General features: G+C 40.7%; 2 protein-coding genes across 3 annotated transcripts; both read right to left on the minus strand.

Annotated features, from left to right (window-relative positions):
* Positions 1-295: 295 nt before the first annotated feature.
* Positions 296-5,960, minus strand: LOC116062016 (rabenosyn-5). Its single transcript, XM_031316450.2, has 12 exons — positions 5,835-5,960; positions 4,640-4,927; positions 4,076-4,210; positions 3,835-3,935; positions 3,661-3,706; positions 3,396-3,557; positions 3,017-3,279; positions 2,774-2,844; positions 2,573-2,659; positions 2,357-2,459; positions 2,030-2,134; positions 296-1,938 (listed from the first exon to the last, which is right to left on the minus strand). Exons 2-12 carry the CDS (start codon positions 4,800-4,802, stop codon positions 826-828), a joined length of 2,349 nt encoding a protein of 782 aa, XP_031172310.1. The 5' UTR covers positions 4,803-4,927; positions 5,835-5,960; the 3' UTR covers positions 296-825.
* Positions 5,961-12,918: 6,958 nt separating this feature from the next.
* Positions 12,919-15,545, minus strand: trh (thyrotropin-releasing hormone). 2 transcript variants are annotated; one of them, XM_031316452.2, is made up of 3 exons: positions 15,348-15,545; positions 14,669-14,876; positions 12,919-14,216 (listed from the first exon to the last, which is right to left on the minus strand). In XM_031316452.2, the coding sequence occupies exons 2-3, from the start codon at positions 14,856-14,858 to the stop codon at positions 13,597-13,599; spliced, it is 810 nt and encodes a 269-aa protein (XP_031172312.1). In that variant the 5' UTR covers positions 14,859-14,876; positions 15,348-15,545; the 3' UTR covers positions 12,919-13,596. The 2 variants fall into 2 exon arrangements, with proteins under 2 accessions (XP_031172312.1, XP_035863900.1); XM_036008007.1 differs by having other exon boundaries at positions 15,309-15,472.
* Between the last annotated feature and the right edge of the window lie 6,701 nt (positions 15,546-22,246).

The raw sequence follows: 22,246 nt of genomic DNA on the forward strand, positions 1-22,246 counted from the left end.
AAAGCGACGGTTGAGTTTAGGAAACGTGACATGCGGGACACGATCCCCGGTCTCCTCGGTGAAAGTCCTGTGTTTTACCCATCCACCACCCCGACTGACCTCCCTACGCGGATTCTCGCCGTTTCATACTACTCGCTACGGCGTAAATTCACACGCAATCGCAAGGTAATGTAAGTCAAAGGAGGCCAAACGGCGTTGATAAACACACTAAAAAGTATGCGTCTTGATAACGCGCCCAAAATGGCATACGAATTGGCGTGTCATACATACGCCACTTCATGAGATCAGTCTGCATTTGGAAACGTGCATCAATTGCTTGGTTTCCATTTGTTCACCCTTGGTCACAATTCCATCTTGACTTTGTTTATAGCTTCTGCCAGAGCTCCAAATCATCCATCCTGACTTCTACAGCCACACTCGATCAAACAAATATCTGACTGTCCCATTAAAAAAACATTGTTTAAATGGCATTATTCTGTCCTCAATTGTTTGTGTTTTCCCTGATGCAACAGGGTTAATAACAGCAACATGCCGTACAAATGGATGTTTACTTGCAGTGCTTTCAGACTGTGCATGCTGGGAAAGGCTCCAGCCCTCTGCGACCCTTCACAGGTTAAGTGGTTAAGAAGGATGTTTGGAAATTAAGGGAGTCACTCCAGACTATTTAGCTCAAGTGCGTATTTAATTTTGGGACTAACCTAATCTTTTTGTGATGCAGCAGACCTCACCCAAACTAAAATCAGTGGGCTCATTAGTCATGTAAAGTGAGCTAGCCTTGCAGGACTTGGGAAGAAGCAGATAATCGGAGATTTTGAGAGAAAGGTATCAGTGCTTCTTCTTCTTCTGTTCTTGTAGGGTGCGCTGTAGCTCTCTGAGGTTCTCTGACAAGAGCTCCACCTCGTCGAGACGGCCACTGAGCTTGGCATCAAAAATGTAGGCCCTAATGTTGTCAATCTGCTGCAGCAGCAGTTCCTCCTCTATCATATCCACATCGGGCAAAACTTCATCATCATCATCATCATCATCCCCGTCAAAGGGGTTGGTCGAGACTCCTGGAGAATTCCCAGAGGCTTCCAGGAAAGGGTTACCTGTGTCGGTATCGTCGCTCTCCTCAAAAGGATTGCTAGGTACGGTCTCCGCCTGTTTGTCCGCCTGGACCTCTTCATCAAATGGGTTGTATTCTTTCTTCCCATTGCTTACCTCTTTGTGTTCCCTCTTTATGTCCTCAAAGAAGGGATTGGATGAATCCTCCTCGATGGGAGTAGAGTCCTCCTCATCAAAAGGGTTAAGGGAGGCAGTGTTCTGTCCTTCACCACCAGGGGGGGTTACATGCCCCCCTAAGCTCCTCAGCCTGGGAGGTGACTCCTCCTGGCTTGTAAGAGCAGGGAACGCTCTTACAGAGGACGGACTCCTCTCAGCTTTCGGAGTCAGGTCCTCTGCTTCAGTGTCTTCCTCTTCTTGGAAGACCCCTGCCGGACTGATATCCAGAGACCTCTCCCAGGTGAAGGAAGGCTGGGAGGAGGCCACAGCGGGGCCCCAATGCTCCCTCTCCTCCTTTTCCCAGGCTTGCAGACGATCTAGCTCCCCCTGCTGCAAGCTCTCCTCCTCAGCCAGCTTCTGGGAGAGCACGATGGCCAGGCTGGTCTGCTGCTGGTCGTATTCATCCTGCAGCTGACGCAAGTTCTCCTCCAACATGGCCACCTCGTCCGTCCTCTGGGCCTCCCGTGCCTGACGGAGGAATGACTGTATGTTCTCAATCTGCTGCAGCAGGGGGTCCTCCAGCTCGCTGCATGCATGGACGGAGTCTGCGGAGGGCAACCAGCCGCCAGCTTTGGTCATGCGTGGAGCTCTAGGGGCCCGCGGCAGCTCTCCATTAGTACTGGGAGGTTGACGGTTTTTCTCAGACTCCTGCCTTCTCTTAAGGGTCTCCTGGGTTGCCTGTTGAGCAGAAAAATACATGAAGTAAAATATTTAGTAACTCGTTATGTGTATAAAATATCAACAGAAAGGTATCGGTGCACAATCTCACCAGTCTCTCTTGTTGCAGTCTCTTCTCTTGTTCCTGTTTCCTCTTTTCTTTAAGCTCTTCATATTTATCCTTAGTGGGCAAAGACATGAGACCTAACAGTTTCTCCTAAAACAAGGAGGACATGAAGAATGGGTGAATTCAGGGAAAGAACGGATCAAAGGAGAAAGACATATGTATCAGTTGTATACATGTAATAGAGTGATGATTGGAGTGATACTGTACAGCCCCATTGTGACAGAATTTATTTCTTGAGTGTGTAATATTTATTCTGTCCGAATGGGACTTGCTGTATGTCTTTTTTCATGCTGAGAATTGTCTGAACTTCACCTGGACAAATAGTGTGGCTGTATAGCGGATCATCCTCTGCAGCTGGAGGGCCTTTGGATGCGGTGGTGGATCATCTTTTGCTCTTAGTGTTAAAATCTTCTTACTGAGAAAAAAAACACAGAACTCCATTTGACCTTTTTAAAAACTCCATATTTGACAAAAATGAGAGAAGAATTCTGTTCAACTTTGAAACGGTCATTTATGACCGACATCTACCTCAGGGCATCAATTAGTTCGTAGTATTTCTGCACTTCCAGTCTCAGTCCGCCAGCAGTGTCAAGATTGTATGTGGTTTCTCCGGCACTGTGAAAGCATACAGCCATGACGGTTAGCACGCAGTCTCTCAAATCAAAGATCCAAAAATGATTTCTCACATCAGGAATGCTTATTAAATAAGTGCTTTTTAATGGGGCTTACTTGAGCGACTCTGCCATTCTGATGTATTCTGGAGCCTTTTCATCCACCTTCTCCATGCACATCCTCAGCCTCTGACAGGAAGACAAGTTTGGAGCAAGTGAACAACAGGAAACCCCAAAAGACAAACACTGAATGACGGGACGGATACGACAGTGTAGATACAACTCAAGAGACTAGTGAGAACAGAAAAAGACATGTAGTGATCCTTTTCATTTTAACTATGAGACTTTTTGATGCGCCAACCTCGTAAAGTTTCACTACATCCGGCATGTGGTCCTTCTCTTCCAACTTCTGCTGTATCTTCAGCAGTGTGTCCATACAGTGGTGACAGCAGCGGATCTTCTCGTCGTCCTTTTCCTCCAGCATGGAGGTAACGCTGCTCAGGCTGCTGATGCTGCCTCTCCTGGAGCCCATCCCACTGCTGCCACCTCCTGCTGGGGGAGACTGGGACTGAATGGGGCTTCCAGGTACACACAGGGCCTCTCGTGTCCCATTAATCAGCTTTTCTGTGAACAGATAATAGGCAAACGTTTCGCAGCTTTGAGACACATATGGCAAAACTTGATTTCAACTAGATAGCTGATGATTTCCTGTAGTTTGCACGGGTTATGTTCATACGTACGAGCCAAAGGTAAGGGGATAAACTCCATACACTTCCTACACATGATGGACCCACAGAGACGACAGTGGTGTCGCCTGTTCCGGATGTTGAACTTGTTTCCACAGTCGGGACAGAGCGGGACATCCGAGTCATTCACCCATGACACCACTGACTTCTCAATGGCTATAAAGGAGGATGAACATGCATTCATTTCCAATATTTAATAAATCCTACTGACATACACTGTGAGGAGTCAGAGTTGTAATGAAAACACATGTGGACAAACCTCTGATTTTGGCGGCATCTGAGTTGATCCTGTCAAACGATGTCAACTGAAACAACAGTTTTCATAGTAAATGAGTTGGCACAGTTACGCCCATCTTAAGGGTAATTTTGACAACAGCAGGAAGAGATTTATGGTGTGAATGAGTTGTGATTTGTGCTATTGTACGAAGCATACTTTTTCCAGTCTAATGATGAGCTTGTTGACCTCAATGACATAGTGATCTATCCTGGCTGCCCGGTGTTTTTTAAAGAAGTCCAGGTGACTTCTGGTTGCTCCTACAAAAGTAGAGAAAGGAAAGTGTAAGAGTTCCGCATGTGGTTGCTGCTTAAAGGCGCTTTTTAAATTATATGACAAACCAAGCCACAAAAAAAAAAGGTGGAGTGGAGATTTATTTCCACCAAGTTTCCAGTCTCACCCAGTTCCTGAGGCTCCCACATGTAGGGGTCCACTCCACCGTAGTAGAAGGACTCATAACTGCCTGTATCCGGTCTGTCATCTCCATCCCTTTTCAACAGCTTGTCTTTTGCTTTCTTTGCCTTCTGGACCAAACCTGTGCACACACAAACAAATTAGCACAGCTACCTCCAAGTCCACAAGAACATCCACATCCAACTTTCCAGTTTCATTCTTAATCTGAACAACTGCATACAAATCAGAGAGCTAACCCTCTTTCATGCCTCTGTTTCCAACCGAGATTCGTCCTCTCTACATTTGATCATTTTCCTGTTTCATCTACTGTCCCTCCCTGCAGCAGAATATTTTGCCAATTCATCCTGGCAACAATTTCCCCTAGTCAAACACTGCAGTGCACTTACTGTATATCAAATTCAAATTGTACTCCTTAAACTGCTTTTTAAGAAGGCCACAGTCATTACAAAGTTATTTTTGTTCCTTTAGACTCTGTTTTGCACAACATGATATGACTTAAATGGCATTGTGGCTGTGAGCAGAGTGTTCATGTACAATCTATTGGACTCACTTTTGAGCTGTCCCCGAACATGGCGGTCATCCCCAGAGTGCTCCTCCTCATAGTGGTCTTGGAGTTGGTAGAATGACTGAAGGTCCTTCAGGCACAGCGGGCAAAGAAAGCCCTCCTTCACTTCACCTGTGCCCTCAAAGGGGGGTGGATAACTGGAGGCCATGACAGCTGTGGGCTATGTTTTGGGAGAAGAGGTGCAAGGTGGGAGACTTTGCTTCGGTCCACATGTTATGGGGTGTGCAACCCACCACATAATAGCTCCATCACGCCAGAGAAAGTCCTGGGACACTGAATAGTGGGGCAAAGCACACTGACATTGAGGCTACACATTTTTAGCAAAATCCATAAAGGAAATTCCTGATACTATGGGGGATTCAAATGTTTGTGACTTTTATGTGATTAAAACATGGGAGGCATAAAGGGCTGGGTAGCGAACTTCAATACACAGCATCACAGCAATATCTGACATGCACACTTAATTGGAGATGATTGTAAAGCTGAGATATATTCATACTGTCATGTCATACTTGGTATAATCGAATACAAGTGTGGTTATTACACCTGTACAGACTTAGGCTAATTATCGTGTAGTAACAAAGGTTCAAACTGACAGCCACCCTAGTCCCGTCGTAACGTTAACTTAACTTACACATGTTCTTTTTTGAGAGGCTAGCAAACGAGCTAACGTTACAGCAGACAGTTTTATGAGTTGCACAAATATTTTACATCAAACATCTTACAACGATTACAGCGACTTAACGTTGCATATGTTTTCTGGATCTCATGCACGTCAAAATGAACGTAAATTAACTTTTACCGCTACATTTTTACCAGGTATTGTCAGCTAGCTAATGTTGATAGTTTACTCTTCAGCCTGTGTCCAACCCACGCAGTCAGCGAAAAAACACACCCAACTAGACGATAAGTTGTTGTTTTTTCTAAATGCAAGCGAGCACTATTTTACTCGCTATGTGATATTTGCAAATTAACTATCCGACGGCTAAAGTTGTATTGTTTAATGTAACGTTGGCCGCCCTTATACTGAGCAAAGAATGAAACGTTAGCTGCAACATGCTAACAGCAGCACTCGCTTTCTGTAGCCATCATTTCTCTAGTTAATCTCGTTGCTCAAAACACGGCGGTAAATAACGTCAAACAAACGGATTAATCAACACGATGAATCCGTTATACTTACATATCAATCCAATAATAACTGTGTGGTTGACAGCTCGACAACACAGCTGCAGCAGCAGCAGCCCTGCCTGGTCGTGTGATTAGCATTCAGTTGGTAAGGGAAGAGAAGAGGGACAAAAGACACGAAACTCACACGAAATGTGGGCCTCAATGTAGTAGCCATTGACATATATAAAAGAGGTAGTAGCCCTATCACAACAGTGGTTGGGCCATATTCTGCTTCAGAATTTGGACCAGATATTAAATCCTACCTATTAATCCTATAGGAATTATTAGGGAGTATATCCTCTTAAGGATTAAGCTCATCCTCTTAAAGGTCCCATAATTTTCAGGTTCATACTTTTTTTTGGTAACATCACAGTATTTATATAGCACCTAGAAATCTCTTTTTTTTTTTTTACAGTATGACACATTAAGGATACTTTTCAAAGAGTGTATGTGTTCTTAGCATTTTTTTTCCTAGGTCAAATGTTCAATATATGTTTCCCTTGGTCAGTTATGTTTAAATCACCCACCTATGAGTATAGCCTACTGATCTAACTAACCTACTGTTATACTTTGATATTGAATTGATATTTCAACAGTGGCTGACTGGACTTTTAAATATTCAAACGGCATTAATGCCCATCTCCCTTTGTTCTTTTGCAATTTGAACTGCAACAATAGCCCTTACAAATCTCTTACAGTGAGGACCCTGGGAACATAGAGGTGACCCCAATCATTATAGCCTCATTCCATGTTTTTGGCAGCCTTCATTCCTCCAAAAACCATGTTATAGAGAACAAAAAGTTTCCGTAAAAGCCCTATCAAGACCTCTCAACATTACAGGACATATTTGAACTTTCTCTGGATACGTAGGCTATTATCTGATTAATAGCTACTTTCATTTATTCTAAACTGAAAGGAAAATTGATTGGTTGATAACCCAGGGCTACTCCTTTGCAATGCTCCTGGATGTTGTCTCTCTCTCTGATATTTCTCCTCTCCTTCCTTATTAGTGGGAATGCTGATTCAGCAGCATTCCAACTATTGTTATTCCTTTTGGTCATTTTTATTATTCCGTACGTTTTTTGGCTCTCCGTAACTTCTGCATACGTTCAGCTATTGCGTTCAGCATGCTTCAAATCCTTCAAATCTTCTTCCGCTCCCAAAGTTTTCAGCTCCTTCAAACTTTCACCTACAGAAGCCAAACAAACTTTAAAATGTTCACGAAAACGTCAGGTATTAGGGTATTGTTGTTCTACAGTTTGATATCTTTTACAGTTTTTGTGAAAAAGCTGTTTAAGTTTAGTGATCATTTCAGGATTTTTCTGCGTTTCTAATGAGTGTGTGTTGGGGCCACCTAGAATGGATGATGTCATCGCCAGAGCACAGAGCCTTAAAAAATGATCTTTGTCCCTTCTCTATAAATTCCTCTCACGCCCACAATATCTACTTGTCATACACAATTTATACATGAAAACGTAGGTATTTTTGTCTAGTTTCAGGCAATGTGCTCAGTTATGCGATATGACATACTTTTGCCTCGGTGAGCTTCCAAATGACAAGACTTCCACATCTTCCTCCATTCACTGCCCTGTTTAATATTCTCCACATTTCTGAGCGAAACGCAGAGCGAACCACTTTTTTAAATCGCTGATATGCCCACATTTTTAAGTTTATCAACATAAATTTTACATGAATATGTTCACAAAGGCCTTGTGGTGGTCACGATTACATCATTTCACTGATACCCCTTATCGTTTTAGCAGTCTGAGCCTTTATTTGAGAGCTTGCTCTGTGTGTTTGAATAGCTCCAGCGGGGCACAGCCAGGGGTGGACTGGCCATCTGTGTGATCTGGAGAATCACAGAACGGCCGGTACTCCAGGACGGCCGGCGGGCCGGCTCACCACCCGCCACACACGCAGTCATCACCTGTTTTTTTCCCCCACTAATCTGTTTCACACTCCAGTACTGTAGGTGGCAGCAATGCACCTTTAATTTGGATGCCAGCTGCACTGACCGTGGCCGCCAAGTAAGGAGAAGAAGAAGTGGAAGCAGAGGAAGAAACCAACAGCAAAGACGTTAGATAGAAGCATAGAAACAAACAAACAATATGCATAATGCGGTCGCGGGTAAAAAACAGAAAGAAAAGGGTGGGGCTGAGAAGGCGAGAGAAAAAATTGCGGAATTTAGATACTGAAGCCGCTAAATGTCGCAAACTAACTGAAATATTTAGCAGCACAGCCAGCAGCAGCACCTCGCAGTTAAATATTAGCAGCAGACCCCCAACAGACCCAGCAGTGAAGAAGTGAGCCAGACAGCTATGCAGCAACATGCCACCAGTGATGATGAGGGACAGAAAGATGAGCTGGTTCCACAGGCAGATACAGGGCAAGTAAGTATGGAACATGAGAGGAGAAAGAGAGTTACTTGCTAGGGATGATGTTAGGAAGTGATATTCAGCTTGCTACATTTTTAATGATTACAGTAGTTAAAACAGCTAAACTTCAACATTTTAGCTGTAAAATGCCACATGCAGTAGCTAATATTATATAATATATAATAATATATTAATATATATGTTGTGCTTTTACTTTTAAAAATGTTGGTAACGTTACAGTTAATGCTTACAAACTTTGAAGATTTTGAATACAGAAGTTACATTTGTAATGGTGTATTTTCATTTAGATGCGGTATTATTATTTGTGCAGTAAGATTAATTACTGCATAAATTAGTTAAGATTATTAAGTAATAAATTCATTTTAAGACAGCATGGAATAGATTGTATAATATGCTGTTATAACAGCATATTATATAATCTATTACACTCATGCCAGGCGGCAGGTGTTATTGTTGTTGTTGTCAAGTTTCCACGCGCCGATTGCTTTGGGCCGGGCCTAGTCAAAGTCCAGGGCCGTTTTTTTAGTCCCAGTCCGTCCCTGGGCACAGCTGACAGTTTCAGCAGGTGACACGGTCGTTAACCTGATTAAAGATCAAAGAGATCTCATCACAGACTTCAAAGGGTGTTTTCACTGGTCATACATTACCATGACAACCCTTTCACAGACAGTTGAATTGAATACTACAGGCAGTAATATGAACATTAGTCTATATCTTTTGCGTTCCACTTCTGTCTGTCTGTCTCTGTCTCTCTCTGTCTGTCTCTGTCTCTCTGTCTCTGTCTCTCTGTCTCTCTGTCTGTCTCTGTCTCTGTGTCTCTGTGTCTCTGTCTCTCTCTCTCTGTCTGTCTCTGTCTCTGTCTCTCTGTCTCTCTCTGTCTGTCTCTGTCTCTCTCTGTCTCTCTCTGTCTGTCTGTCTGTCTGTCTCTCTCTGTCTGTATCTGTCTCTGTCTGTCTCTGTCTCTCTCTGTCAGTCTCTGTCTCTCTGTGTCTGTCTGTCTCTGTCTCTCTCTGTCTGTCTCTGTCTCTCTCTGTCTCTCTGTGTCTCTGTCTCTCTGTCTCTCTGTCTCTGTCTGTCTCTGTTTCTCCCTGTCTCTGTCTCTGCCTGTTTCTGTTTCTCCCTGTCTCTGTCTCTCTCTGTCTGTCCCTGTCTCTCTGTTTTTCTTTCTGTCTGTCTGTCTGTCTGTCTGTCTGTCTGTCTGTCTGTCTGTCAGTCAGTCTGTCTGTTTGTTTCTGTTTCTTGTTTTTATTCCCTCTAACATACTTTTTTTGGCTCTCCGTAACTTCTGCATATGTTTAGCTATTAAAACCATTCAACTTTTAAAATGTTCAGCTCTTTCAGCTAATGATGGGACTTCTTCCCCTTCTTCCATCATTTATACTTTTTTAAATATTAAGTTTTTTAACACTTTTTTTAAACATTGAAGTCAATGAGAGCATGCTTCAAATCCTTCAAATCTTCTTCCGCTCCCAAAATTTTCAGCCCCTCTATACTTTATACCAAACAAACTTTAAAATGTTCACAAAAACTTCAGGTATTAGGCTATGGCTTTTCAGTTTGATATTTTTTTACAGTTTTTGTGAAAAAGCTGTTTAAGTTTAGTGATCATTTCAGGATTTTTTTACAGGTGGCAGTTTAACAGCAGGTGACACGGTCACTCGTCACCATGACAGCACTTTCACAGACAGCATCAGCAGTCTTTCAGCCTTTTCAGGCAATTCATTGCAATGTATATGGCTGATAATAAGTCTTTTTAGTCAATTCATTGAAACTTCCACTTTTGACAGTATTACAGTTTAGCTTCCAGCTTTTCTAAAATGTATTTCAGCTCTTAACTTATGTGCAGTTCAGCTTCCAACTTCCAAGTTTTTCAGCAGTGTAGTGCAATGCATTTGAGATTTTTCAAACAATTTGTTCCATATTTGTGCATTTTCATCAATGTTTCTCACAGTATTGGTAAGTTTTCCATACTGATTCATAATTTCAGATAAAATAAAAATAAATTATTTTATACATTAGTGGTGTTATTCAACTTTTTAATGAAATTCATAATCATTCTACCGATTTCCACTTTTTCAACTATTCTCACTACTTCAACTTCTTCTTACTGATTTAAGCTATTCATCCAGTTTAGCTTTAGCAATTCAGCTATTCAGCATTCCCACGCATTTTCTGCAGGAAATGCATTTTCTAGTTCAGTCAGATATACTGAACTATGTAGGCTATCTGAACAAATGCGTTCACCATCATTTCAGATTCATCCCTGTCTGTAGCCTAGTAGGCCTACTTCTGTTCCTGCCTATCCTCTTAATCATACTCCACACTTCTGCTATTGAGGCAGTTCTCCCAGTGTCCAACTTTCTTTGCTTATCTTATTGTTCTTCCCACTACTGCCTGAGCTCTCTTCTATGCAACTAAATGATCATATTTCAGACATACCAACTCTACTTATCTAAGAGAGCTTCAATGAGCCCCCTACCCCGAAGTTAATTGTGGGAATTAAAGTCTTTTCACGATATTAGGCTGTACTGTACATTCCAATTTGACCCGGATGTGCTCTTTCACCCACTGTCTATGCCCACAACTTGCACCTTTTTCGCTGCCTGAGCGTACTGGCAAAAAGGTATTAGTCAGTAGCCTATTCTGTCCACTCTCAGCTTCTGTATTTCCTCTAGTAAAATTGCAAGAAAAATGTGTAATGACATATCTTGGAAACTTCTGTTTTGATCACTCTCCCCTTGTGTGCCACTCTAAAGTTAATTTTATTTTCTCTAGCCTTTTTGCTTTTGACTCTTTCTTGTACATTGACAACATTTGTATTGTATCTATGCATGTATAGCCTATTCTCTTTCCCCTACGAGAGTTTTGTATGCTTTTTTTTTTTTCGTTTTTTTGTCAATAAAAAAAACAACGTCCTGTTTTAATACCCCATCTCACCTGTAGGCGGCGCTGTGAGTCTCCACACATTTTCCAACCTCCCCCAACACGATTACTGGGAATCTCACAGTAGACCTACTGTAAGTAATATTTTTCCGATTCGGACCGTCAGAACCTTTTCTTTATGTTCTCTCCTCGACAAATCACTTCCCGCCATCTTTTCTTTCACTTCTAACTTCCATATCATCCCAACCAGAGTGATAGAGAAAGACAAGACACCTCTTTATATCTCTATGGCTCTGATCCCAACCATTTCGGAAGCCGTTTCCTGCCATCACACCACTGGACCCCAATGCTTAAGTAGCTTATACTGTATCATTTCTTTGTCTTCCTGTGCTTCTTATTTGTTTGATTCTGCTTTTGTTTTCTGTCGGCTGTTTATGAGTGAACTAAATGGCCCAGGCTTTCAGTCTTTGAAACATAAACACAAGCAGTTCATGCTGCACAAAATTTTGCCCTGACTAATTGAGAGTGCTTGCTGTAGACTAAGGTTGGTGTGCAAAGCGGGAAGCAGTCGCAGGGGGCCTCAGGTTCAATGTGTGTCAGTTGGTTTGGGACAATTTAATTAATTGCAAATTTGTTCAGGAATATGCTCTACAAAATGACCTGAAATGATAAGAGACTAAAGTAGATTCCTGCATTATTAACCCCTGAGGCAGTGGGAGAGTGGAGGGTGTCCCTGTCAAAATCTAGTTTCAAGACTTTTTGAATATTTCCGTAATAGTGTGGACTGTATATAGATTTTACACAATTAAGGTGCCAGGTGTAGTAGGCTATGGCGTGTGCATGACCCATGAAGTCCATGGGGGCCCAAAGCTCATTTATGCCCTGAGGCTCATTTATGCCCTGATGCGCAATGAATTGGTTGGACTATCTCAGCATTTCTCAATCTTGGGGGTCAGGGCCATGAATCTAAAGATGATTAAATGTATAAGAATGTAAAAGTATTTCTGTTACGTTAAATGTTTAATGTAAATCAATGTCACCCATTTTTGCTTTTGTATTGTAAAATCCTGGATAGTTTAACCTTTTTCATGGCTATAAAAATCCTTCAAATGAAAAAATCAGGAAAATCCAACAACATCCACAAAGGACGTAATTGGTGATGAGCGGTCACAAGTAGACTTTTTTTTTGAGGGCTCACAAACCAAACATTTTGGAAAAAAGTGTGTGTGCTGGGGTGTGTGCATAGCCTATCACTTTCACATTCACAGATAGGCTTGTGTTTAAAGACTTTATGTATGGCCTAAACATAAAAGAAACTCCTAAAGAATTTCACTAAATTATATGTAAATTATGAGTTTACCATATTGCCTATCTTCGTCCTTAAGCCATTTCAGGTTGTGTAAAATAGTTTGTGCATCTGCAATTGTTCATCCTGTATATCAGATAATGTGCATTTTTTCCTGCTTGTAATGGTTTGTTGATCCACTGAAGCATTACCGCTGGAGTTGAAAGTTGTGTGTGCGCTTCAGTGGAGGTCCTCTATGAAATCTCCAGTTCTAACCCACGTGCTTGACGAATAATTTGCATATTGATCAGGCCTGTGCAGCTGCTCTGTTGGAATAAGCCCAATTGAAGTGAGAAGAGGATATACCTGACATTCTATCTGCTATTGAATTGCATTAATCATTCTAGATTAGGCTAAAACAGAGGGACTCTTGTGTTGGACTTCACACTAATTAGACCTGTTGGGTTGGATAAACAGTTTAATAGAGTTTAATAGTGCTCTAAGACATGAATTACTGCAACTAATGCAAACTATACATTTTTACCAATGCGTTTTATTGTCCAACAAAAACACTGGTGATTGACTTTAAGGCAAAGGTAGCTTTTAATTTACAACATTAAGTTAAATAAACTTAATCCATGCAATAATATGTTGAAAAATAATCAATGGCACATTTTATATTTGCTGCGTTATATTCATTATATTTTACATAAGTAGAAAAGAATGAAACATAAATCAATCAATGAAGGGATTTCATTTTGCAAAGCTGTAAACGTTAGCCACTTTCATTGATCAAAGCATGTACTGTACTGACAAGCGTGTGTTGCCTCACAGAGGCAACATCGCAGAAGTCAGTAGACTAATGCTTTCATTCTTTGACTTGGTTTTTAACATAAGTAGCCTAATTAACGGAATAAATACTAAATCATTCTAATAATAACTCATTAATAAAGTTCAACATAGGGAACGCACTCTAATGAAAATCATACAGCGATAGTCAGTTTGGAGGACAATTACGCACAAGCTTTCCAAAGAAACAAATAGCAGATTTATGCTTTGCAATGATTATACAGTAACCGCTGGCCAAAGAAAAACTGTGGCACAAACGTTTAAATGATGTAAATTATTTTTTCATTTTTAATAATTCATTATGGTCACATATTTATTTGTTTACAATACAGCAGTAAACGCACACCAGACTTGTGTTTAATCTACTCTTCCACTAAATCCTCCTCGGGTGCAAACCTTTTACCCGGGTGTTGTCTCTTCTCCTCGACATGACTCTTGTTGATGTTGTCTAAAAAGTCGAGCAGCAAACTGGTCTTTCTGCAGCTCGTATGGTCCAATACATCACATGGACTGTTTGTGCCTATATCCGGATTGGAGTTATCCCAAAAGCGTTTTCCGGGGTGCTGACGCTTTTCCAACTCAACGAGGTCTTCGTCTCCATCTGCATCCGCATACCACTCCCCATCGTCGTCCTCATCCTCGGGATGACGCTTACCTGGGTGCTGGCGTTTGCTGTGCAGCACCAGGTAGCGCTTTCCCGGGTGCTGTCGTTTTGAAAGTTCGCTCAGGAGCATAACGGGGTTTTCGGAAATCTGTCCCGTCGTGAAGCGCTTTCCCGGGTGCTGCCTTTTCTGGAGCTCCATGAACGAGTGCATTTCGTCTTCGCGCTTACCCGGGTGCTGTCTCCTTTGAACATCCAAGTAATGTTCATCCTCGTCTTCTTCTCTCCTCCCCGGATGCTGGCGCTTCTCAAAATCCTCGCTGTATCTCTTACCAGGATGCTGTCGTTTTATCACCCATTCTGCCTGAGAGGAAGATCCCTCTGGAGAAAGGAAAACATTATTTAGGTTACTTCAAGTAACCCAAAGTCTAGTTTAATATCCCTTTACTGTGTTTCCCCAGCTCGTCTATGCCGTGCGTAAATTGCGCACAAACGAGTGTTGGTGGTCCATCTTCCTTGAATCGTATCAAATTGGAAAAAGATAATTTGCCATTTTCATTCATTCGATTTTTCATTATTTTTTGATGATTATAATTATCTTCCCGAAAAAACGCGTGAAGCTCAAAACGACTTGGAACATTACTTCGAACTTTAGTTAATGACTTTTAGTTTTAAACATGAGACAAATGGCCCAGATATCAATGTCATGGGAGTGGGAAATTAAATTTGATGGCAGGTTTAAAACTGAACATAAAACCTTTTTTAAATACTGTTTGGCACTATTTTGCATCAAATCAGTCGTTGCCTGTAAAATTGATCAAACATTTACGCACCGTTTCTGCCGTCTTCATCCTGCATCTTTTTGAGAATGGACCGTAACAGGATACTTTCTGCTCTCTGTAGTATGATGTCGTCTATGGTCCTTCCGTCCGTCTCGTCCTCAGCGGGGATGCCCTGTCCTCCAGACACAGTCAAGTTGCAGAGCACGAGGGAAGCCAAGATGAGCAGACATGTCGTCTTCATGGTAATTTAGTTGGTCGTCTGATGAAGAAAGAGATGGGACATAATACATAAGAGATTAGATTTAAGGGGGTCAAGGTGATCTTTCTAAACATGGCTTAGTAAAACATCGAGACCCGGAGTCCTATTTTCTGAGAAGAGGTGTTAAACAATCGGAGGAGAAAATTGATCCAGTGCAAAATTGCAATTGTTTCAGCTTAAGAGCAATTATTTTTAAACTGACTGCTTTCCTTTATTCTGACCAGTGACAAGTTCTTATAAAATCCTTAAACAAGTCAACCTGCGTAGAAACAAATGGAATAATGTATTTAATAATTACTAAAGCATTTTAAACTTGTTTTACAGAATGAATAGATGTAAACTGAACCTCGCAAAATCGCAATACAATTCGAATAACACACAATAAATGTGACCCACCCAGAAGCAGAGCCACCAAGCCAAAAGATAGACATATTTACTATAAGGGTTTCTTCTGAGGTGCGCCAGACTTACCTGGGAAGTATCCAAAGTCTCCTCTTTCCCAGCGTCTGTCGAGCGTACAGTGATGATAGTTGCTCTCAGCTTCAGCGGTTGGTGAGCAGTAAAGGCCAGTCTGGAGGTATGAGCAGATAACTTCCCGTCTCAGCATTTATACTTACCGGTCACTGTCGTCACACCAACGCTGGAGTCATTTTTCGGGATCCCTCGACCCCACTGATGTCACAAAGTCGTGCGCAACTGGATGTGGTGAATGATCGCCCAATAGGGGCCGCTGCCCAATTTGTCATTTGAAAAACAAATAAACGCTAGAGTATGAGATAGACAGCAAGCACTACACTATGTAGTGCTTGTAGTCTTTTCAACAAATACAATGTCTTAACATAAATCCAACTTATTATTAGCAAATATAAATGAGCCTTGTGAAAATAAACGTATTAATGATACTGGCCTATAGGTAAGGAAATCACTAAAGTAGCCATCCACAGATATAGTTTATCCTAAGGATTCACTGTGCCACATGTATTTTTAACATTAAAACATGATTTATAAAATCATGCCAACAAATATTTTAGGTTTGTATTTTATGCACTAAAAAAAGTAGGGGGTCCCTGTTTCGTCTCTCTCTTAGTTAAGGGGTCCTTGGCTTAAAACATGTTGAAGACCCCTGTTTAAGACCACACAAGTCATTTATTCATACTAATCCATTTTCTTTTTACCTTGAATTATCTTTCATTTTTATGTGGATAAATGTTTCATTTATTCAGGTTTTTTTAATATACGGAGTCTACGTACAACAAGTTTCTATTCTATCTCCCTGCTGTTTGCCACTCAGATGACATAAATGGTCTGCATATCTTAAAAAAATCTAAAGGGCTCCTATGGGGCCCCAGTAAGGACTGCAGAGAGATTAATTCATATTTTTCATAAATACCCTAAGGTCACAGGACTCAGGAGGGAGAGCTGAATCCATCTGGTTCTTCTGAGCACAAGTAATGCACTTTCTGGTCACGATGCAACACAGCTGAATATATTAGAGCGGGATCTAACAAGTTTTACATGGAGTGGGAGCAAAGGATTTTGACTCGGGATGTTATGAAGCAAACAGAAAAACACAAATGTGGTGACCTTTGAAGCCAGATTTATTGCTAATTAATATAATTTGTCAAATGCCGTGATGAAAAGTAACAGGATATTTACTCAACTGTATAAGTAGAAAATTACACATACTTATACTAGAATATTTCAATTTTCTGGTATACTTCTACTCCACTACAATGCTTTTTACTGCATTACATTTATCTGACAGCTGGAGTTACTGGTTACTTTGCAGAGTGTATACATTAGAACTTGAAAGTGATTGGATGATTCGTCAATTATCAGGAAATGAATCTTGATTGATCAATATCGTACATACTATTTATATTTTTACAGTGTGGAACTGATATTTTTACTTTAGCAAAATGCCTGAGTACTTCTTCCATCACTGGTAAATTTGATTACATTGGGTTTGTGACCCATGCAGCTACAGTACCTCTGCAGGTGAAAGGTTGTGGAACTAGGGAAACCCAAGCATTACACTTCCAAAGCAGACATTTTGACTTTATAGGAGGAAAAACACAGGTGAAAATAATGTTGTCAATGATGGCTTAATTCCATTAAGTTCCATTATAGAACAACTCATTTTTTCTCCTTTTTGTGTTCTCTCTTCATCCAGATATCTCTGATATGATTTGCTGAGGTGTCAAAATGCATATATGTGCTGTCTAAGATCTGTCTCCAACTGTTGTTTTTTACACAGAAAGAAGTGTGTCGTATCATCTTGAGACCATCACAAAAGTATGCAACCTGGTGGATATAAATACACAGGGTTCCTCTCAGCTGGACGTCAGGTCAGTGGTGGTTGGTGAGTTCACTTGAGTGTTGTCATGAATGAGCTGGTCTTGGTAATGAGTACTTATACATTACCCTATTACTTAAAAAGAAGAATAACTGGATTTGAATGCACCTGTCTGGATTCCTGATCACTCCTGCATAGTAAGACTCAGTCGTTGATGAATGCTGCTGTGAATTGAATTGACCGCGTAATGCTATAATTATTTGCTTTCAAGGTGCTGTCATGTCCAATACTTCAAGTGGGTTTTAGACTCCCACAGATCCTGCAGTCAAAAACACCAATATCACGGTGGAAATCATTAGGTACAGTGTGCTTGATAACATATTTCTCATTGAATAGTGTCAGAAATCTTTAGCTCATCTTTAGCTGTAACATAGTCTGGCTCTGTGGATGTAGAGATAAAGCTTGACATCCGGCGCCCCCTTTCCGCTATCTCCGCTATCTATTTTGCAAGGGCACTGTAATGCAAGTTGCATGCAAGTTTTTTAAATCTGCAGAATCGGTTTGGTGAACGCTGGGTCCTGATACCGAAGATGTAGAACAATTAAAACAGATGGAATGATTGCTGCAGGTGTAGCAGCATTTAGGTCGCCACTTTTTTCCGCTCTTTTATCGCTGTAAGACCGCAATTAAAATATGCTTCCCTTTTCTCTTGATTAATTCTTACTCATCCTGCACAACAAAAAAGAAGCTTGCTGTCAGAGACTTTTAGAGCTGGGAAATCATAACAATTAGTATTCCGGTCAGGATTATGTGCCTCATGTACTGAGGAAGAGGACAGGTTAAGTATACACCCTGTGCAATGAAAGAAAATAATAAGACTCATTAGCCTCTGTCCTCTGTTTACTCTTGCTATTGTTAATTATATATCTTTAGAAAGTCTTGGTGAACTTCTTCAGTGTGGAAAGAAAGTTACTGCAAAGCATGGCTACATGTGTACCCCGGGTAATGCTGTACACATCAGAAGCCTGTAGTGGCTTAGCAGCTATCTTTGAGGTTTATCTCAGGTTTTTGAGTATCACAAAGCTGGCTTTCTTGTAACCGGGTTAGATTACCATGGTAACCTATGCTGCACACAGCTAACCTGCCCCAAAACAGGTTCAACAAGATAGACTTTGGCTATGGCTTAGATGAAACTAATAGCCAGACTTCAAACAGATGTCTAAATCCATCTGTTGCACGAAGCACACTCATTTTTTATCTTAAAAATATTGTAATTGTAATATAATATTAAAAAATATTTTATTTGTCATGAATTTTGGGTTAGTTAAGACTAAAAAAACATGCCTTACCAAGCCACCACGTGAGTTAACAGAGTGAGTTAACCTGCTTTGTGATACCTGTTTTCCAGGATCAAAAATAGTTAGTTGTGTGAAGCCAGGTAACACAAAGACTAAGTTGAACTTGCTCTGTGATTTCGGCCCCAGTTCCTGCAGCCTGTCTTCAAGTGTGGAGCTCCTGAGACTGAAACATTTTCCTTGGTAACTTATAGTGCCTAATGATCCCAGCAGACTTCAGTGTAATCATCGCTCTTTCAGTACTGGGAAGTCAAAGGCAGCTGTGGTGTGGTGTGCCTTCAAAGAAAAAGAAAAAAAACAGTATAATATCACCATGTACATCACGCACACACACAACCATTGAACTAGAGAGATAAGCATATTTAGACATTTAACTACGGATGAAACTTTAATGTTCACAGAGAGGAAACTGATTCCTACGCAGCAATACATATAACACAAATAATTGACATTATTGCATTCATGTTAAATTCAACTTAAATAGCTTCAAATACTATCTCCTGACAAACTGGCATATATAACTCTTATCATCTCCAGTGACATCATTCACATTAATCCTCAATTTCAGTCAGCAGCAGGGTGTTTTATTGGCTGTCAGGTTGACTGGGATTTCATTGAGCAGGATGTGATCTGAATTTGGTTCTTGATATGTAATTTTTGTGACTCACTGAAGAAGATGACAGTAAAACAAATCTTCTGCAGATGAGTTAAATCCTATAAAACAGATATATCTGGTCCTCATCTCAGACATATTGAAACTTTTGAGTGATGGCTTTCTGTTTTTTTAACCTGCACTGCAGTAACCTTTTTTGCCGTCTGGGGCAAGCCGAACAAGCTGTAAACACAACACTGAAATAGTATCACTTTATACAGTTCATGTGGCGAATGTGTTAGCAAACAGTTCCTATTGCACACATCTAACAGAAAAAGAGCAACATCAGTTATTTGATGTTGTGTTTCTAGGTACATGATGATGGTTAAGTCCAATTGCTCTCCTTTAGCTCTGCTTTGGTCTTTACCAACTCCTGTGGGAAATCTCTGGCTCTTTAGCTGCTAAATGCTCCACTTTGTTCACCAGTTAGTTGCTAACTTTTTTGCTAACAGTTAGTGTACATTGGGTTTTGAAAGCTTTTTCTCCAAAAACAGCTGCCTGCTGGGAACTGTCTTCCCAAAAAAAATTACAAAATGAATTCACTTCAGTGCCCCGAAAACGTTTTTTATTTTTACATTCAGCTTACAAAGCTCTCTAATGACGTTTATTATAGTTTTATTATAGAGCGACAAAGTCCGTGTGTAGGGAGGTGGTCAGGGTTAATGGATGGGTCAATAAAATGTTGAACTTTAACATGGAAGGCAGCTGTTAATTCAAGTAAGGAATTGATAGGTGGTCTGAAAGAACAAACAAGTTGACTGGGTCAAAAACCCAAACCATGATCTTTCAATGAGCTGAAAGATGCTAAAACGTTATGTGGGTTTGTCACCAAGAGTGACCTCTTTCACATTACATATAGTCGTCTGACCCATTGTTATATAATATAAAAATATTTATAATAGCAGGTTTAAATGAGCAATTGTGCTGTCATAGGGTAACAGGTTGGTTTGGCAACCATGACATTTATACTGTTCAAAAACCATACTGCAGTAATCCACAGTGGTGAACAATGCCTCTTAGCAGCTCTAAAATCACATAGAGACACATCCTCTCATGACTTACTGCTTAATAATTCTCCAATATTTCTTTCAGGGCTTGGAATGAGGGGTTTTTTGGTTGCACAAAAACAGATGAGTTCAGGAAGGAAGAGTCAATAAAAAAAGTCTTCCAAAAGTTCAGTGAAACTCACTGAAAATAGAGAGTGGCTCTGTAGACAGGTGAAACCCTGACACGTCAGGGTAAAACAGCCAGAGGTGGTGAGTTAAAAGACATCTGAGGGGTGTGTAGGAAGCGTAGAATAGAAAACGGACAGGATGAAGGCAGACACTGTGAAATGAGACGACACAAACAAATAAACAAATGGGAAAGTGAGTGAGTATGGATGGCGTGATAACCCTATCCCCCAAAAGTGACACAGGCCTGACAGGGGTCAATGTGGCAGGGAATGAGTGACAGCTTACAGGGTGTGCCTGTGCCTGTGTGTGTGTGTGTGTGTGTGTGTGTGTGTGTGTGTGTGTGTGTGTGTGTGTGTGTGTGTGTGTGTGTGTGTGTGTGTGTGTGTGTCACAGGTCAGTAAGACAGAGCTTGTTTTAGTGGCCAGCTTGTTAGCTTTGTCTTGCATGATAATGTGCATAAATTCTAAGGAAAACTTCTCAGTAGTGACTCCAGTTGGAATATTTTGTCATGTGCATTCAAATGTATTGGTTCATGACTGTGCATGATTGGTTTTAAATGAATTTCTTACTACTGTTTCTCTTTCAATAGATGCATATTTTTTTTCACTTTTTTAAATTTTTTTTTTTACAGTAGATTTGTTTAAAACCGCTGTGATATCTTTTGTTGATAAATTACTACACAAAAGAATGTGTCGAAATTGCGTCAGAGTGTATATTCACTGGCAATATACTCAAAGTAAATATCAAAATGGGTTGTTAAAAGGCTCACACAGTGGGTGATTTTACATGAGCCCCCTGCAGCTGTTTATAAAAATAGCAACACTGTCACAAGACCTGAGACCTGCACTGCAGCTGCAAAATGGCTGTACAGGGTGGTGGCATCAAGTAAACCCATGGTTGTCACACAACTAACCCTGCAATTCATGGCATGATTTAAGAAACAAAAAAAGATTGAGAAAACCATCTTTTGATTAGCTGCATTTGAGCTCTTCTCACAGAAAGATAATCACATTTATCTTATTTAGGCTTAAAATGCATATTTACAAAAGTTACGAAAGTTTTCCAAGAATGCCAAATCCAGAAGTAGTGGTCATGAGTGCCACTGGATATCAGAATTTCCTTCCTTGTGATTTTTATTTTGCCATTTTGTGGCCAGGAATCTATAATCAGTACTCAGACTCTGAAAGCTGAGTTTGTTTCTGTTCCCATATTGACTAATGCCTTATTTCTTCATTTTTCATCACACAGAACAGTTAGTTATAGTCACAATACTGTATATACACATAGGTACAAAGGCACACAGGCACACACACACAGCAAGAGAGAGAGTATTTTGCATTATTTATTTTCAAATTTCATCTGTCTTTAGCTGTGTGTCTGTTGCCCTGAGAATCCCATTATCTTTCAATAACCTGTGAGGCGCCTGTGTGTTTCCTCAGCCGGAGACCATGATTAGTGCACTACTAGCACATGCTACAACTCACTTATCATCACGCTCCCTCTCTCTCCCTCCGTGTCTGTCCTCGCTCGTCTTCGCAGCCCTCCATCACATTCAAGTAGTGTCTGGGACCAGCCTTAATCGTGCTAGATTGAGCTGATCTTTCAGTCTCACGCCTGGCTGAAATGGCAGATGTGAGGTTTTAAATATTTCATTCTACCAGGAGTGATGAAAGGGAACATATTCCATGGGGGAAAAAATCTATAAAGAGTCCCTAATCAGAGCACTGCAGGCATTTTGTATTCGTCATTGTATATAATTGAGTCCTAAAACCTCTATTTTCTTAAAACAAATTGAAAAATAGATTTTGTTCAACCTGTCAGATTGATAATTATACAGAATTGTCATTTTTATCGGCTTTATCTGCATTGTTCTAAGATTAAAAAAAAAAAAA

This window comes from Sander lucioperca, chromosome 12 (assembly GCF_008315115.2).
Source record: "Sander lucioperca isolate FBNREF2018 chromosome 12, SLUC_FBN_1.2, whole genome shotgun sequence".
Lineage (NCBI taxonomy): Eukaryota > Metazoa > Chordata > Actinopteri > Perciformes > Percidae > Sander > Sander lucioperca.

Coding starts and splice junctions, on each gene's coding strand:
- LOC116062016 (XM_031316450.2), bottom strand. CDS start 4,802: ATGGCCTCCAGTTATCCACCCCCCTTTGAGGGCACAGGTGAAGTGAAG. Junction 3,558..3,660: donor AGATGCCGCCAAAATCAGAG/GTTTGTCCACAT, acceptor CCTCCTTTATAG/CCATTGAGAAGTCAGTGGTG. Junction 2,660..2,773: donor AGAATGGCAGAGTCGCTCAA/GTAAGCCCCATT, acceptor ATGCTTTCACAG/TGCCGGAGAAACCACATACA.
- trh (XM_031316452.2), bottom strand. CDS start 14,858: ATGAAGACGACATGTCTGCTCATCTTGGCTTCCCTCGTGCTCTGCAAC. Junction 14,217..14,668: donor GGATGAAGACGGCAGAAACG/GTGCGTAAATGT, acceptor TCCTTTCTCCAG/AGGGATCTTCCTCTCAGGCA.